Source organism: Pseudopodoces humilis, chromosome 7 (genome assembly GCF_049639895.1).
Source record: "Pseudopodoces humilis isolate 2021_Gansu_Grassland_sample_001 chromosome 7, ASM4963989v1, whole genome shotgun sequence".
Taxonomy (NCBI): Eukaryota; Metazoa; Chordata; class Aves; order Passeriformes; family Paridae; genus Pseudopodoces; species Pseudopodoces humilis.
This window is the reverse complement of record NC_142206.1, coordinates 23,764,528-23,782,870: the sequence shown is the minus strand read 5'-3', so window position 1 is coordinate 23,782,870 and position 18,343 is coordinate 23,764,528. Positions and strand designations below refer to the sequence as shown.

The following is an 18,343-nucleotide window of genomic DNA, read 5'->3' as shown; positions in this document are numbered from 1 at the left end:
ATGTGCTGGCAGCAACCTTAGAAAAAAGGCACTTGGTTTATGTAAATAAGAGGTATATCCTTTTTTACTCAGGACATTTTCTATCTTAACTTAAAAGAATAATTCACAAATTATTAAGACTTTTATCATCTGTTGTGAAGAACATTGCTGTCTGTAGTAATCTATAAAACATAAAGAGACTGGTGAGTAGTGGCAAACAAGACAGTATTTACAATGTACTAGTTATTTTATATTTTAAACAAAGAACTAGTGATTATGGAAGAATTAATGTTTGGTTTAGTAAAACTAAGGGAAAATTTGTCTGTCTGGCTTTGGGAAAGGCATTCTTTTTTATCTGCCATCATATATTTTGTTTGAAAGATCATAAATAGAAAAAGAAATTGGCATAACCTTACCGGTTTGAAGGGCGCAGGAAGCTGCTGTACTCCAGAAAAATGCAGAGAACCATTTGGAAAAATGTGCAGCATCCCAATGGGAAAGAAGAAGGGCATCATGTGTTAGTACAAAAGAGCCACGAATGTCATCTTCACCCTTAGCAGAACATGCCTGTGCTTCAGTAGCAGGGAGATGAAGGAACTCATGCATATGTTCTGAAATGGGCTCAAGGGGAATGCTGATCCATATTGAAATCGAACTCACTCCCACACTTTGTACAGATCCACTGTGGGATTTATGTAAGTGTGAGCACTTCTTTTTATTCCTACTTATGACTGATCGCCTTCCAGGGAAACAAATAACTCTACTTTGCCCTGTTATTAGGGTGTTTTTGCCTGTCATAGTTTGCATTTTGGTAAATAGAGAAATTGTGGAAGAAGTAATGTTTTAAGAAATAACCTTTTACTAAAAAATTTGTAGGAGAAAGAACTTCCTGTGGCTGTTGTTTCTGATTTTCACCAGGACCAAGAAGACTCCAGTGCAGTAGAACACACTCTTATAATGAAGTCATGCTCAGTGGTAAACCCCAACAAGAACACAACAGGTGATGCAGAGAAAAGTGGAATGTTATTTGGTATATTTCCATTTTTTGCAGGAAAATAACAGTCCAATTAGTCTGTGGGAAATATTACTACTACTTAACAGTACTACTGTAGTCAGTCCAGACAGCAGATATAACCAAACATTTCTGGTACTCGTTTCATTGCCAAAAAAAGGCTTGCTTGTAATGGGAGCACTATTTTTATTAAAGTGCTGCATCTAAGCTTGGAATTTCCAGCACCTTGTAGCTCTTGAACAGAAAGGAAGCAAGAGCAGAGGATTTCAGCTCAGTGGGATTGAGCTGAAATATGGTATGCACTATCTCATATCTTCCAAGTGGCTTAGCACTCACTAAGCCCGAAGCCCTCTCTAGCACTCACTGAACTGATAGAAGGAGCTGAATTTTGGAGTGCCTACAATATGAGCAGTGTACTGGGTGTTTGCTTTGCCGTAACACTGCATCTCAACATCACCCACAAATTTTACCAGGGCTCTTCTTCTAAATACCTATTGTTTAGTTTGAGGCTGCTGCAAATAGTTTTTAGTTTTGCTTAGCAGGAGACAGGAAAAGTGAACAGATTTGCCACATAGATCAAGATTTTTTCTGACATAAGTAGTTCTGGGGCTTGTTGACCTGATCATATCAAGGAGTGACTTTCAAATATTTCTAAATACATGTATATTAAAATAGATATATAACTACTAAATACTAAGTGCTATATAAAACTAAGAGCATATAATATTTCTAATATGTATTTAATTCTTTGTACGAGTACAATCAAACTTCTGTGGAGAAACTGTATCTTAAAAAAATAAAATCATGGGAAATAAGTAAAACTTAAGAGATTCAAATATTATCATCTTCCTTAAGACATTATATAAATATTGCCAGTTTCTCTATCTGCCTACTTATAGGCTTGTCTGCATTTACACACTCTATATCTGAAAATTTATAGGTGGGACTATTCATGGAGATTTCAAAAAATATTTTGTGTGAGTTATTTTTAAGTACATAATGAGAAAAATTTTCCCATTTCAAAGGAGTTCCAAAAGACTCAAATATCTCTCACTATTGAGAAGACTTCCCTAATTTTTCTTTTAGCTCTTCCATTACTCAGTGTCATCCCATTGTTCTATCTTGTAATACCGTTCTGGTGTATGCAATAGAAGAAATTTGGACATAAGAAAGAATATAGTCTCTTCTTTGGAAATGCTAATTTATTTTTTTTTAATTGAAAGAAAAGGCTTTTGAGTTTCATGCAAAATGGGACTAAAGGCTAGAGGTTGTAATTTCTGTTTAACTAAGTTCTGAAAATGAAAAGATAAAAATGTGTCTACCCTTGAGCAAAGTTTTCCCCATCCCAGTACTCCTTTTCACTATTTTGCATTTGTTAAAACATTCTCTTTGATCCCAGAAAGACACAGAGTTTGCACAGAGAAGCTGTCCTCCTCCACTACCAACAGGAGCTGAGCAGTGCATGAAAAGCAATAGAGCACTTGGACTCATGAGATTTCTCCCACTCCTCTGTTCTTCTCCCTGATGCTGGGGATCCTTATTCACAGAGATCACCTCATAGGTTAGCTATGCACTTGGGGGCATCAAGATGCAGCTCAGTGAACCTGCTGTAAATGGAATATGCAGCTGATATGTTTTAAACATATGTGGAGGGGTTAAAAATAGTTTTGTACATCCCAGAAATGGTTCCTTCCTATCCAGTTACTGTCAACTGATTGGACTCTGTCAGCTGTCACCTCCTTCAAGGTCTCTGCTCTCTATCCCATTTAATAGTCCTGTGACAGCTGTTCCCTTCCTCTTCCCAATGACCTCTCCTTGGCCCATGACATCTGTATGTCAACACCAGTTAATTAAATTACAGTGATAGGAGATACAGTGTTAAATGAAGCTCTTTATTATAGTGAAGCTATTTATTATAGAATGATCATTACCTGTGGATCGAGGGACACTTGTAAAATGGTGTAATAGAGCAGAAATGGTAAAAGAATAATTCTCAATTCTGTTTGAATCTGCATAGCTCTTGAGAGTTCCCCAGCATGAGATCCCTTTTCCTGTTCTATTTTAATGAAGAATTATTTCATTCCATTATGAGATTTTATACCTATCTGTTCTCATTAATATAAGTGGTTCAACCTGAGGTGTGCAAAGCCTGAAGAGTCCACAAAAGACTTCTGAACTGGCTGTGAAAAACAACTAGGGCAATGAATTTAAGTTCTTAAATTCATTAGGCAGAGATTTGTAAGTCAAGAAATGCGAGAAACACTGTTAAAATGCAGTGAAATTTATAAGATTCTTTTAATAGATTACATTTCTAGCCTAACAAATAATGAATGGTTAAGTCAATAAATTTAACATTTCTGTAAACACTGAAGATTTCTACTGCTGTTTTGAGTTTGATCACTGCTCAAAGCTAATTATGAGAGCAAAAGGGAAAGGCACAAGGAGAGGGGCTCATAGAACTCAGCACCTCATTCCAGCTGGAGACTCTGTATGAAATTATTCAAATATTTTTATGCTGGTTCTCATTTATTTAAAATTTTATTAAGAAGATAAACAATTGCTTTATGCCTTACATTTTCAATGGAAACTAGAGCCTGTTTACAACAATTTGGGTTCGTGCTGAAACAAGAAACTTGGATATCAATGTCAGCTATAGAAATTGATAGGTGTATCTGTATAGAATATATATTTAGGTGTATCAATAGATAAGTGTATCAGCTATAGAATATAGATAGGTGTCTTTTCTGTCTCATCTGTCTGTCCCCCTGAAGTGTTCTGCTTTTGGTGTTGCTGCAGAGCCAGGATTCATCTATAGACAGATACCCTGCACTGAGTGTAACACAGGGGTTTGTGCAGAATGTGGCTGTGTTTAGCCCACTGAAGTTTGGGTGAGTTAACCTGAGGCTATTATGGCTTTATTGGCTTCTGTAGAAGGTTACCCCATATGTCTGCATGATCCTGGACTCTTTGTGAGGATAAAACACTTTTTATAAATAGTGATTTACCTGCCTGGGCAGACACTGAACACAGATTCACAAAAACACTCATCTAAGAAGTTGATTGTGAAAGCTTAAACTAATAAAGTTTAGATTTGCAAAACAGGAAGCTAAGTGAGTTTCAGATGCTGGAAAGACAGAGTGAGTGGCCAGGGTCAGTGAACAGAAAGAAGCAAGCAAAACTTCATCACCTATTTGATAGGCAACAATATTATGAAATTGTGCAATTATATTATGCAGATTTTTCTGATTCTAAATACTATGACAACAGGAATACAAAGCAGCAGGTTATTGATAAAATCTGGAAATTCAAGGAAATTTTAGAACTGGTTATATGGAAGAAAGTGATGGTAAAAGCCAAAGGACATTCAGAGAAATACGTTGATTGTTTCAAATTGTCTTTAACCTTAAAACTGTTTAAAAGAATTTCTGGCTCAGAAATTAGCAGCCAATAATTTTCTTCCACAACATGCAATGTTTGTCATGTTCTACGTGTAAAGAAGACAAAGATGCATGCATTATTTCAAACCAAATGGTTCTTATATTTAGTCTGACCCATGCATTTATGATACAGTTAAATAGAAAGCTTACTCTCTGTTGGCAACAGTGGAATCCAAAGCATTAAGATTAAGAGTTTGGTAAAAAGAGAAGGGCATAAGAAAACAGGTTATGAGAATAAATACATCAAGGAGAGATAAGAATTAGAAAAGAAATTACAGCAAAAATGTGAAAGTAAAAGTAACAGAAAGAAATAAGAATAACAATTGGAAGAGTAAAATATATTTGTCATATTTATGCAACATAGAATATCTATATAATAGATAATATATAGTTGAACAGTGTAATAATATCTAATAAAAAAAGCTTGTCCTCCCTTCTCTCTGGTTCTTAATAAGGCAGCATTATAAATAGGTATTTTAATTCCACATGGAAAGGGCTCCTGGAAGCATGTAATTACCTGAGTCCAGGCCCTTTTTGTCTTTTTTTCTTTTCTTTTTTTTTTTTCTCCAGTATAAGCCTATTAGAAATGCAGCAAATGTTGTGCATTTCCAGAAGTAGCCATAATTACCTGTCATGATTTTTCCATTTAGAGCTGCTTTAGGAAAGTGAGAAGGACTCTGAGTTTATGAAACTTTCACTTATTCCAGTTCTGGTATTTCAGAGCTGTTCAACAGAAGCCTTTTTTCTCTAAATCTATGGATTGTTACTCACCTTTTTTTCAGTAGGGAGCTGAAATTAAACTCTGCCCCATCATCATGTCCCTCGGTACTGTATAGTGATAGAAAGCCATAATTAGTTTCAGAAGGAAGTGGGAATAGCTTATGAGAATGTAACATTATATAGATGACATATTTTTGTAGGGGAGCAGGACATGAGTTTATAATGAATTAGAATGTGCATTGACACAGAAGGTGACTTAAGTAGGCTCTGGGTTCATATTCATTTGCATATAGGTTTAAAAAATACATGTAACAAAATGTGCTGATTGTGCATGAAGTTGTACAGGGTATTAATTTGGTCATCATATTGATTTGGAATATATTTATTATCCTAGAGGTGTTGCAGGAGCTTCCCACTTTATTCTGTCTTTCAGGAGTGTAGATATTGTTTACAGTTGGGGCAGTATTTAATCAAGCTTTTTGTGGAATGCCTCACAATCTAAAATTACCATTTTCCCCCTAGTATTATCCCAGCTGTAATTGTTTCTTGAGACTCTTTGTGACACCAGAATTCATTACACTGAAAAAAAAGTATCACATCATTGGTGCTTGGGAGAGTTGAAGGAGGAATTCTGTGATTTGGCTTTCAGCCTGAGATGAGGTTCAGTATGCATTTGTTCAACAAGCATCATGACAAGCAATGCTGTGATGTGTTGGTCTGTGAAAACAAGAAGCACCAGGCAGGAGTTTTTTGATGTGCAGTTCTGCCTATTACATATGGTGAGCTCAGATGGGATGCACAATGTTATTTTTGGTGTTCTGAATCCAGTGGGTTTTAGCTGTGCTTCTAAACATTTGTAATACTGACCTACTCTGAAAACAGCATAAAGTCTCTACAACCACTTCTTTAGATTTAATTCCTTAAAAAAGGTCATCTTTGCATTCAGACAGGATTTAGGACACCCAAATGTATTTTCTTCATCTCATCAAGTCTACTGTCATCAATGGCCAGCTTTAACATCTCTGTTGTCTTGAGTGCAAGACTCCAATGTGATTCCATTTCACAGCATTCATATTCTTCTAGAAGCAACATCTTACATTTAATTATGGTTTTGTAAGCAGAATTTTTTCTTTCCAGTTGTACTGGTGGTAGCTGTAGACCATAATGCTGCCTCTGTCAACACTCAGTCTGAGTTGCTTCAGGAAAAATCAGTCTGTCTATAGAATGTAAATCAGAGTGTTGGGAAAACTCGGCATTGCAGGAACAAGAAGGAAGAAAACAGACTCAACAGAAAAATGACAGGCATTTTAACACTACTGTTCAAAAAAGAAACAGAAACAAGTGCCAAGTTTCTTGTACTGTTGGACATTATAAGGTTAAATAACAATTTAGAGTCTGTTTAATTTGAAATATGTTGTGAGAAGAGATCTTTTCTTTAAGAAATTACTGGTTTTACATCTTTGATTGCTTTCAGAATAGTACAGTACTGAAAAGGATAATTTCCTGGATATAAGACTTAAACAGGGAAGTGTGTTTTTGGCCCTACTTTCACAAGAATTTACATATTTGCAGGCATAAAATGTACGTAAAAACAATTATTATAATCCCAAATTTGGAAAGGATTTCCTCTGATCAAATATTCAGTAAATCAGGTCTACAGCTGGGGAATAACTATTCACCTTTTTGTTTCACAAGTGGTAGTTCAAGTTTCAGGAAAGACTAGCAATCAAGGTTTAGCTTTTTTGAAGAATAATAATTGCTTTAATGTGCATATAGTTCAGTTGAATCTCAGAACTCCTTTTTGCTATAGTAGAAAACATTAGAAGCAAAAGGCATAGAGCGAAAAATTTAATGATAATATGATAAGGAGTGTGCCAGGAAACAACAGATTTTCATTTGTGTTGGTACATTTCTGTGAGCAACAGCAATTTTAGTTAAAATGTGCTCAGTAGAGAGGAAAACATTCAAAACAGAGAGAGCAGACATGCATATAATTTAAAGTTACTTTTTGTCTTCTGACAAGGGTGAGAAGATGTCACTTGCCAAACACATGCATTTTCTGTAGATGAATCTGCCTCTCACTGAGCTACCAAGCAACTCTTTTCTTTATTTATCTGTTTTTATCTATCCTTTTATATTCTTATGTTTTACCTTTTAAATTTGTCTTTATTTGTATTACATTACTTCTTATTTATATGTATTAATCTCATGTAAATACTACACATTATAAACAGTGATTATTTGGAACTTAAGCCGCAGCTTAATTTGGTGGGCTTGTTTTATTCTTTTCCTAAGCAGAGAGAGACAGTTCATTGTAAGACTTAAATTTGTCTGCTGACACAGTCAGTGACTACCTGAGAAAGGCTGAAGTCATCCGTCTCCCCCCTCCTGCTAGGCTCCTGAGTGACAGTATCAAAGACAAAGCTTCAGATTTAAACAGTTCAGTTCAAAATCTGGTTTCATTCTTACAGGAGAAACTGACAATCTGAAGCTGCTCACACTGCACTCCCTTCGAACTGATTCGGAATTCTTTTACTTGTGCCAACATGAAGAGAAGCTGTTGAAGCTCCTTTCATTGTGGTGAAATAACAATGCAGTTATGAACTGAGTCGCCACTACTTACAGGGAGACTGGTCAGCTACCTACAGATGGACTTAACTGCAGCCAAATTCTGCTAGCCTTGTTTAATTCTCTCTGATAAATGTTAGAAAAAGTCTCATATAAAAACAGGACTTATAGAGAAATACTCAGAGTTGCCACAGAAAATTTGTGCCCTCTAGAGAAATAGATGTCAGAATAATCTTGGTCTATAACTTTTAAAAAAGACATAAAAATCTAAAATAGAAACTTATTTATTATTACATGAGGGGAAAAGAGAGAACATATTAATAATGTCTAAAATGTAAAAAAATCCAACTGATTTTCTGAATTTTTCTAGTAGAAGGGAACATTATTCCATAAAGAGATACATCAGTTCAGAAAGTATTAAAGATGGGGGGAGATTGGCCTTTTCAACACCAGTCTTTAATACCTAAGACTACCTATACTTGAGTTTTCACACAGACACTTACAATGTCATTGTCTTCATTTAACTAATATAGGTATAGAACATGAAAACAGGTACAATCAAAATGCTTGCAGGAATGTTATCACTCATGTGCTGCTTACAGAGCTCACACCAAACTCCACTCCCTGCTTTAGCAAATGTTTGTACTAAAGTACATGAAATTCCTCAAGCCAGACAAAATCAAGACCAGCATCACAGAGTATTTTTTTTCCATCTCTATTGTCTGTATCTGGAGTGCTCTTTACAAGCCTGGAAAAAAGGTGTTGAAGTTCTTGTTACAATTATACATGTTATTGACTGCCTGATTGAAGGCAAGCATGATTATTACAAAGTCCAAACTCTCTTAGGTAATTTTCAGGAGTTGTATAGTATTTTTAAATAGTAGAAATATTTTCTTAGTAGACATCTGTATCTTTGTGTTTGTTGGTACAACAGCTTTGCTTGTAGCTAGTTTTATCTGGGAAAGTAATGAATTCCATGTGAATGGAATCACATGGTAATGTGATCATGGTAACCTGATCTAGGCAGGTTTGTGCTGTGCATACTCACGTGCGGCGGAAGGCAGCTCGAATATCCAAGTCTCCACTTACAGGTGCTTCTGATGTGACAAAATGTAATGAAGAAAAATAGGAGAGAAAATAAAAAAAATGCAAAAATATGCTGCTATTTCTAAAGTTTTCCTTTGCAGACATTTTTAGAAATAAATTCTTATATTGTAAATTGTGATTAATTGCATATTGAAAGATTAACACATCATCTTTAAACATGCAGCCTTCACTAATTAACTTTCAACATCTAGTCTTTTGGATAACTTATTTCTGTCTCATGTTTCATAATAGCCTGGAGCCTGATGGGCTCTCTTATCTCTTGCTTGTCAATTATCCTGCTGCAAAATTTCAATTTCAGTACTGTCTTTACAGAGTATTTAAACTCTAATGAGAATATGACTGGACATCAACTGAATACTATTGTTAATAATAAATTATTATCTATCCTCTGACAGCAGAGGTAAATTCCTGGCACTATGAAGAGAGGTACAGAAAGTTACTTGAGGGTATTGTACAGAGAGAATTGATTGCACTGTTGGTATAAATTGCCATGCTGCTGCTGCTGGGAGAAAAACTGTTCTTGTTGCTCCAAAGTCTTATGAGTCCTAGCTAGTGAAACTCCAAAAATTAACACTGCTGATCAAGTAACTTAATAAACTTTTTTCTTTGCATTAGGTTCACTGGTAGCTGGACACAAGTTTATGTTGCAGCCCCTAGAACAGAATTGCTGAAACAGGAAATGGTCCAAACATTCAGCTCTTTCAGGCAGCCCATGCTTATACTGTTTTACTTAAACTTTTCCACACTTGAGGCAAATTGATGTTAAAATATACTTCTTTTTCAATTTCTATAAACTTTTCAGTATAGCACTTGTGAGGGTGGCACCATGCATTAGGTAAATTGAGTCATCTGCTCTTAAAGCAATTTTGTCTCACAAGGTGCTTCCATAAAAGTTGAATTTATTTATATAGGAAGGAAAAAAGAATTGACAATAGTGTCACATGTCTAAATTTGTTTTTTTCAAATATCCATTTTTAGTACAGAACTTTTGCCAGAATAAGAATGAACTTCTATTCTAGTGGAATTAAACATCATGAATGAATGAATGAAACCAGAATAAAGCCAGAAAAAAGGTGGGAAGTTTTGCATCTTTGTCTGTGCTTTCTTTAAGAACATCGCAGTTCTGACTAGAGTGATGACCAAGTGATACTTTTAATATCTCAATCCCATTCTTCTCCTCTGTGGGCCTCTCTAGGTGTACCTCTAGATCTTCGGGTCTATGCCTCAGGTCTGTGCTTATCTAGTAACCATTATGTACCAGAAAGAATTGCTGGTGGGCAGGAAAAGAAATACAGGGGCAGGAAGATATAAAAAAAAAAAAATAGATGGGAGGAATTCACCTTACCATTGACTGTCAGGCTGAAATTAGAGCTATCAAACTTGTCCTTGGTAGACACCTCACATCTGTACCCTCCTGCAAAAGTCATATTTGCTTCTATGATTTCCATTTCAAAGGTGTAAACCTAGAACAGACACCAATGATACAATCATTAAATTAGAAAATGGAATGGTGAAACACAGAGAGAGGGGAATTACATTTCCAGAGAGAAGCAGACAAGGCATGAGCTATGTCTTTGTGATCTTCCAGAACTAAGAACCTCCTGGCCGCCCAACTCACTACTGCGACAAAAAATTACCTATTATCCCCAATTCAGTAGAAACAGCTGAAGGGTGTCAGTACAGGTATTCCTGAGGATACAATGTTACATCAGCAAACTGTGCTGGGACATACACTAATGTACATGCATTAATTGCATGTGCATTGGAAACAGGAATCAAGCTTTCACTATAGAGTTTTACCCTCTGCCCAGAGCATGTGCAGAACATGCCAAGATTCAGCGAAAGGAGTGGCTAATGTGAGAGAGTCTGTCCAGCTCCATCCAGGAGAGGGTGGTAGTGGTTCATATACCACAGAGGATACAAAGTTGTGGTACAGACTCTTGTGTTCCTGCTCGTGTACCTTTGGACAAATTTGTGCTAAAAAATGGGTCTTACTCAGCTACTTAAAGCAGTCTAGACAATCCAAGAGAGCAATAAATTCCAGCACTAATAGCAGAATGATTGATCTATTAAAACCAAACTATGCTTAAACAGCTGTCTGATTATTGTTTTCTCTTAATATGCCAAATTTCTTGAGAGGAAGATGAAGGGAATCCTGCAGTAAGTGCAAAACTACTCCCCCGGTCCTCCAGATGTTTTCTCATTTCACCATAAAGAGTCCATGTGTAGAGCTTGTCTCTATGGATAAGTATAGCCTTGTGTGTTGCTTTGGGTGCCCTAACATCAAAACATCCCTATTTTAGTTTATATTTTCCTCAGATTAAAGATTAGTATCTAGAAGACTGAGAACCCTATTCTGCCAATTGTACCTTGGTATTTCGATCATAATTGTCATGTAGCTGGAGATGTTGCCCCACTTTGCTTCCCAGGTCCATCCACTTTCCTTTGAACCATTTCACTGACGGCTTCTTCAGCAGGCTCTCACCAGCAACTTTGGCAGTGAATGTAATGTTTCCACCTTTTAGGAGAAGTAGATTAAAGAAAGATTATGAATAATGTTTACCTGTTATATCACTGCTGTCGTCCTGTACTTGGAGAGCTAACAGTCAAGCAACAGGTACAGTTTACAAACTTCACTTGGCTAACATTTTGCACTCACCAACAGTAACTTCTCCATCCTGTGGTCGTGCCACGAAGAGCCCAATGGGGTCCAGAGGTTCCTCTGGTTGTGTCTCAGCAGATGAAACTGAAATAAACATCGTAATTACTATTTAGATTTTTTTTGCATCAAACTATATAGCGAATTAGTTAATTAATTTTAAAATATCTCAGTAGATTTCTTCCGCCTCTGAGATTCCTTATTCTTTATGATCTGCTTTCATCTACTCTATCTCACTTACTCTAAGGAGTTTCTGTGTATGTTCTTCCCTTCTGCTAATAAACCAGGCTTGCTGACAACGTTAATTGTCTATTACCTTCTGTGTTTTGGCTGCTTTCTGCTGGTGGTGCAGGTGATCCTGAGGCAGCTGGGGCTGGAATCGCTTCTGCAGGAGTGACTGTCTCACTCTTTTCTGGAAATGAATGTAAGCCAAGATTAGAGAAAGTTGTATTTCCTCTTTCCTTCTGAAGAAATTTTGCAAAAGAACAGCCTTTGATATATGTTAGGAAATGCAGAGAAATTAGCTGTTGTTTCCTAGAGCTTAGAGGATGTGCTGGAAACAGAAGGGGCCCACTGAAGCTGGATTATGAGGCTTTTTCTGTTGCTGAGCTCAAAAAGAGCTGATGCCTGGTTTTCTAAACTCTATAGTCTTGATGTGTAGAAACATGTCAGCTGATGAATAATGCTATTATTTGTTGCAAACATCAGTAGTCTAAACAGAAAAAAAATAATGAAAAATTATGTAATTATTATCTTTGTAAACAGTTTGCTTAATCATGAAATTTTGTTTAACGGTGCTGCTGGAATGTAATGTTACAAAGGCTATTGTTGTTGAGCTTGGAAAAAGCTTGAGCTTGGAAAAAGCTCTAGACTCTGCTTGTAAACAATATGGATAAAGTATTTTAAAAATCCATCTGTAATTTCTTCCCCTGGCTTATGGAAGTTTGTATCCTCTCAATTAAACCATGACCTCAGAGACAAATTCAGGCAAATGCATTTGGCACAATGGAGAAGACAGAATTGTCTGAAAATTGAGTAGGAGTGAGCAACTGGAGCAGATGGAGGGAGGTAGAATTTCTTGAAATAGATCAGTTGCAGCCAGATATTTTTTTCCCCCGTAGGTAGTGGAGCCACTTCCAAATAATAATGGGCAATCCAGTTACTCTGTAACATAACATACTCCACTATGCTCCAGAGCATTATTTGCAAGTTATCTGCCTTTAGCAGGATCTAATGGAACCAACCTGAAAGACAGTGAGGAAAATATAATGAGTACAATATGGACCAGTTTGCTTTCAGGATGAGACAGTCAGCAGGACCATATTTCTGCATGCTCTGACAGCTGCCAAGTTGTTCTAATCCATACCAGGATTTCTCCTTACACATAATCTGCCATGCCATGTCTTTGCATATGGAACAGGACACCTTGACTCGTGTTAAACATTCCCCAGTTTCTTTTCAGCTGACCAGAAGGTCTCACAAGGTCTCATCATGTTGCTAGAACAGTGATAGCAAAGAAAAGGAAGTGATATAAACAACCTGAGTTAGAGGCTTTTCACCAAGTTAAAAAGCAAAAAGTCAAATACCAGAAGTGGTAAATGGATACAATTTTGGAGGGGAAAAAGGGATCTGGAAGGTCAATATGCTTCAAGAAATGAGTGATTTCATCTATCCTAAGCATCTTCAGATATTTTTTTATGAGAAAATTCCAGGGAATTTGACTCTTTAGTTTTATTCCCAGGAAAAACATGGGAAAGTTTTTGAAACTTCCATGTAACTGGTCTTTTAATGTGTACGAGGTAGTAATAGTGGGAGATACACAAATAGTACAAAGGTTAGTCTTCATATTCAAGCCCGTCTTGAAATATGCATTTTTCATAGCAGGAAATTTTGAGACAATCTTGAGCAATGTATGAGCTTCTAGAAACATTATAGTATAACTTGTAAATGTTTTGCCAATTGTTAAAATTTTGTATTTAAATTAAATTATTATAAGAAAATACCAGTCCTAAGATCAGGCATCTTATTTTAAGTTAGAGTGAGGGTTAGATTAACTTTGCTTTAATTTTCAGTTGTTAAGTGTAAAAGCTTGACAGAATTCTAAAGCTATGCATTAACATTTCCCCTAGGATCTCCTCTCTGTGGAATTCTGACACCTGGAAAGAGATGTCTCAGCCATAGGAAATGTATTCCTCAGCTTAGTATGAATTAGAAGCTTCAAATAATTAGGAAAAACAGATTTATTGCTGGTAGAGAAATTTTACAGTATTAAAATAGGCTAATTTCCATGGGCCTTATTCATGAAGGTAGCATGTGGGACTGGAAATACTGGTGAAACCAAAATTGTTTAGGAAATGCTGTACCTGGTTCCTTGACCTTGAGTTCAAATTTGACCTTGGAACTTCCAGCTATTACAGCATATGTCACATCATCTTCTTTTCCTACGTTATTGATTATCAGTGAATGCTTGTTGCCTTCTGTCTTGATGACATATTTTTCACTTTCAGTAATTTCTGTGCCAGCTCGCTGCCATTTCACCTTGATGCCAGATTTTTCTGTCTCTGCTTCAAACACAGCTGTGTTTCCGGCTGTCACCTCTGCTGTCTTTGGCTTCTTGGTAAATGCAGAAACTAAAAAAAGAGAGAGGGCTCACAAAAATCTGTTTTGCGATTGTGGCGTATCTGGTGTAGTCAGCTGTTGTGGCTGTAGCAGCTGTCTCCTTTCTCTCCCATCTGCCCATGCAAGATATAAATTACAACACTTTCCACAGAGAAGTTGTGGAATTGTCTTTGAGTTTATCAAGTTCGGTGTCTCACTGAGATGCCATATCTCCTCCACATTGTCATGAAATAAAGTAGAATGGATAGCAAAGTCACCTCACTTTCTGTCTTCCTCTTTCTTTTCCCCCATATTGAGCTCTGATTTTTCATAAGTGAAAGTTTTGATCTATGACAAGATGGCATGGTATATATTCTTACAGATCTAGCTGTCTACATTAATTAGTCACGCACTTTTATCTAGAATTATTAATTTTGTCCTAACAGCTGCTTAATAGGGTTGTTACAGAGGACCAGGATTTGTTCTTCAACAACACTGCAGTTTGTGCAGCAACCTGTACTAGTGCCCTAATACGCCACAATGAATTAAAAGTTCATCTTTTGTCCTTCTGTTTTGACTGATCAAGGCTTTAGTGGAAAAGGATTCCCATTCCTATGACGACCCTTGTAATTTCATTCCAGCTAAAATGATACCAACTGCTGTTCTTATTCAGAAGTTTACATCGGCATTAAAAGTTGGAGCACTTGCCCACATGACACTCAACAATTAGTTTTCTAATTACTTGCAAGGTAGATTAAAATATTTCCTCAATGTGTCAAGAAACACTTAGGAAGCTTATAAGGAGAATTAATGAAACTATTAATATATAGGGTGAACAAGTGTAAACCAAATGACGTTTTAATTCAAATGCAATCAAAGTAGTACAGCAGATTGGAAACTGTAAACAATGTATCATGATTTTGATATGTGAGTAATCTCTCTCAAGGTTGGGTTTTAGTAAAGTAACTTACTTTACTAATTTATTTCACTTGATTTATTTATTTATATTACTTCATCTTTATTTTCAATCAAGTTTTTCATTTCATGCTCATGTTTTTGTCTTAAAAAAATCTTTTATAGTTTGTTAAGTGCCATGAGTTACGCACATGTGTAAAAATACAAGCAATTAACATTCTGATTCATGCACTGCATGTTTTTTTTGTGCATCATTCTGCCATCTTTCTATTGACTCACCCCTCTATAACTACATTTTTATAAAATACTAGTAATTTCATCACATCTAATTTTATCAGTCACCTCTGTGGTAAATTGTCTATGGCTCCCCTCCTCTGGCAGCCACAAGAACTCTTCCAACACGACAACAGTTATAATTAGCTTTGAACTTTTAGTTCTGCTTTCTAAAAATGAAAAGAACATGGCATGGAAATGTTTTAAAAGAAAAAGTTTATATTCATGTTCAAACAGGTGCTTTGGTTCATGTAAGTGGTATATAGTTAATAGTACCATCTATTCTTTTTATAAAATTTCTATTCCTGTATGTATTCCTTATATCTTCAGACTGCATAATTCAGTTGATCTTAGTGGAGTTACACCTGCAAAGATTTCATCTGATGGCCTTTGGTCTTTAGTCATAATACAATTTGTTCTTCTTCAATTGTTTTGCAAAGGATTTGAACCTTCTTAAGCATCAGTTAAAATATGAGCTACAAATACTTTTAGGATTTAGTGAATATTGAATTTTGCTTTTATTCATTATATAAAAACCAAAATTATATTTTTTCAATTTCTTTTTATTCCCCCCCAATTTTATATTTCTGATGAAAACACAATTTTAGTTTTCAAAGAGCCTAGGAAAGCCTTGACTGACCTTCTGTTTTATTCTTCTGCATGCTTTCCTTCCTTGTTAAAACTGTGGGAAATTTCCTCTGGGAGCGGAATGCTACTGCATGCTTATAATTGATTTTTTTTCTTATCTGGTGTAATAGTTCTTTAAAAAATACAGTGCTTTGTAGAATACAGGACTATGTACTGTAGTGGCCTACAGCATGCTGCCTGTTACCAGTTGTGCACCTTTTGATACCGTATTGCACTTCCCTAAATAACACAGCAGGGCGTACAGTGGTGCAGTGTGTCCTGAATAACAGCAGGAGGGTTTCTCTGCACTGCAGGCTGGACATGCACCATTCAAAAGACATGTAAAGGTGGCCAGGCTACTCCACAGTGGGCGGGCAGGTCAGATCTGGGGCCCACTCACTAGCTGGCTCCTTTCCCTGCCATTCTACAGACAAAGCAGTAAAGGGGCATGTTTTTAGTCTTTAAGTGCTATTATCTTCACTCTCCTATTTAAGCACAAAAGAATCTATAAATATATTAATTACCTAACAGCAAAGTGATTTGTAAAGCTTCCAGCCTACAGTGTCAGGGTTTCATGACACACATACTTGGAAGTAAGTCTGTGATCTGCTGCACACCCTGTAAAGTGATTAGGTTTCTTACATTTGCTTTGTAGATGACTCAACAAGAACAAAATTGTTGGTGAGAACACAGTGAGAAATCTCCACCACTACATAACATTTCTGGCTTTAGGAAATCTAAACACATATGCAGAAGTCTATAAGTAAGACTCCCTGTATTCCCTCCCCCCTTTCCTGCCAAAAGACTCACTTTAGTTCCAACTTAAAATGATTGTGAATATTTCTGGTAAGTACAGAATTGGAAAAGCCCAAAATCTCCCATGAGAACAAATGCCCGCAAGAACAGTTGCTGTGTACCCACTTTTCCACTGGTAAAGGAGACTTGAGTTTTAAATGAGCCTTTTTCCTGTACTTGAGATTCAGTCACTGTGGGGCAGTGTCCAGAGTGGCTTCTCTCTATCCAGCTGTATTCTCTTTCATCTTTCACTGCTCTTTTTGCAAGGCAAACTAAAGATGTAGGGCTGGAGATTTTACAGGAAATTACTTTGCTGCAGAAGAGAGATTGCTGAACAAGCACGTGAAGAGAATTCCGTAATTTTTCCTTTTGGGGAAAAAAAAGGGGCTGCTTTACAGAATAAAGAGTTCAGTTATTCCCTACCCCTTCATTGTGGCTGCTACTTTAGGTAATGTTTAAATCCAAGCTGACCAGAAGTTTTCTTTTTCTCATGCAGCTATACCAGTCTGATTCAGGTATTTCCTCTTTAGGAATACTCCTGAACACCACCAACCGAAACTTCTGGTCTGTCCTGAGAACAACACTTTTGCCTGCTTTTATTAGAAACACATTCCCTATCTGACAATCTCTCTCTCTCTCTTCAATGTTTGGCTTCTACCCAGATACACCTCTCTGAGTTCTATATATCCATCCCATGCTCTAAACACTCTTGAATACGACCACCAACGTGAGGCTGTGGAAAACCCACTGACTGTAGCACCTCTTGGGTGATGCTGTGGAATGTGCCAGCCACTGAGAGATCTCAGGCACTATCCTGTGTTTATCCAGGCTCCAGGTGCCTGTGCAGTGAGGAGCTGTGGGGCTGGGGCACCTGATGTCCTCTGCTGCCCACCATGTCAACTCTCTGATTCCTGACATGTTCTAACCCAGCCAGCACAAGGGAAGAGAAAAGGGACATTAGTACTAGCACACCATGGCAGTTCTGGAGAGAGGGCAGAGGCCCATGTGAGTTACCAGTGCTGATGAAGACAGAAAGTATTGAAGGTGCTCTGTGTGTCTGTGTGTTTAGTGGGGATGGAATTGGTGCTGCTGTGGGGATTTAATGGAGGGAGAGAAGAGGCACTAAGCTAATAAAAAAAAATGAGCCTAGGGCCACTTTGTACTAAGCGATTTTTCAACACTTCACCTCCCATAACCCAGGCTTCCTAATCACTTCTGACTTCCATGATGCAAACACACTCACATAATTTCTGAGTAACATAAACCAGCAAATTTTACCCCAGGCAGAAGAGGAAACAGCTGTATGTGGTCAGCAGTTATCTTGCAGAAACTTTTTGGTGGTTAAAGCTGCAGCTACCAGAACTTGCATCCTCTAAAACTCTTGAAACACCTGAAGAGGTACACATCAGCCATAACACTATATATGTTACATGAGTTACAGCTTAATTTGTCAGTAATACATTTTGAAAATTTATTAGTAGGTCTTTCCATCAGGAGAATGAAGAAAAATAAAATACATTTGTTTTGGGACAAATTAAACTAGAATGAAATAATTTCAGTTCCAAAACTAACTTTCTGTAATAGTCACCTAAATAAAACAACAAAACTAATATTCTGCCTTCATTCTGCTCCCATTTATTCAGTCTTCGTACT

General features: G+C 36.8%; 1 protein-coding gene across 1 annotated transcript in view; it reads right to left on the bottom strand.

Annotated features, from left to right (window-relative positions):
* Positions 1-18,343, bottom strand: part of MYBPC3 (myosin binding protein C3) — a 62,477-nt gene that overhangs the window by 39,375 nt on the left and 4,759 nt on the right. Inside the window, exons 2-11 of the mRNA XM_014251878.2 lie at positions 13,846-14,112; positions 11,799-11,894; positions 11,483-11,569; positions 11,193-11,341; positions 10,169-10,286; positions 8,765-8,813; positions 7,503-7,547; positions 5,200-5,256; positions 4,579-4,581; positions 396-419 (exon numbers count right to left, since the gene is read on the bottom strand). Of these exons, the coding sequence (XP_014107353.2) occupies positions 396-419; positions 4,579-4,581; positions 5,200-5,256; positions 7,503-7,547; positions 8,765-8,813; positions 10,169-10,286; positions 11,193-11,341; positions 11,483-11,569; positions 11,799-11,894; positions 13,846-14,112 (895 nt within the window). The remainder of the gene's footprint in view (positions 1-395; positions 420-4,578; positions 4,582-5,199; positions 5,257-7,502; positions 7,548-8,764; positions 8,814-10,168; positions 10,287-11,192; positions 11,342-11,482; positions 11,570-11,798; positions 11,895-13,845; positions 14,113-18,343) is intronic.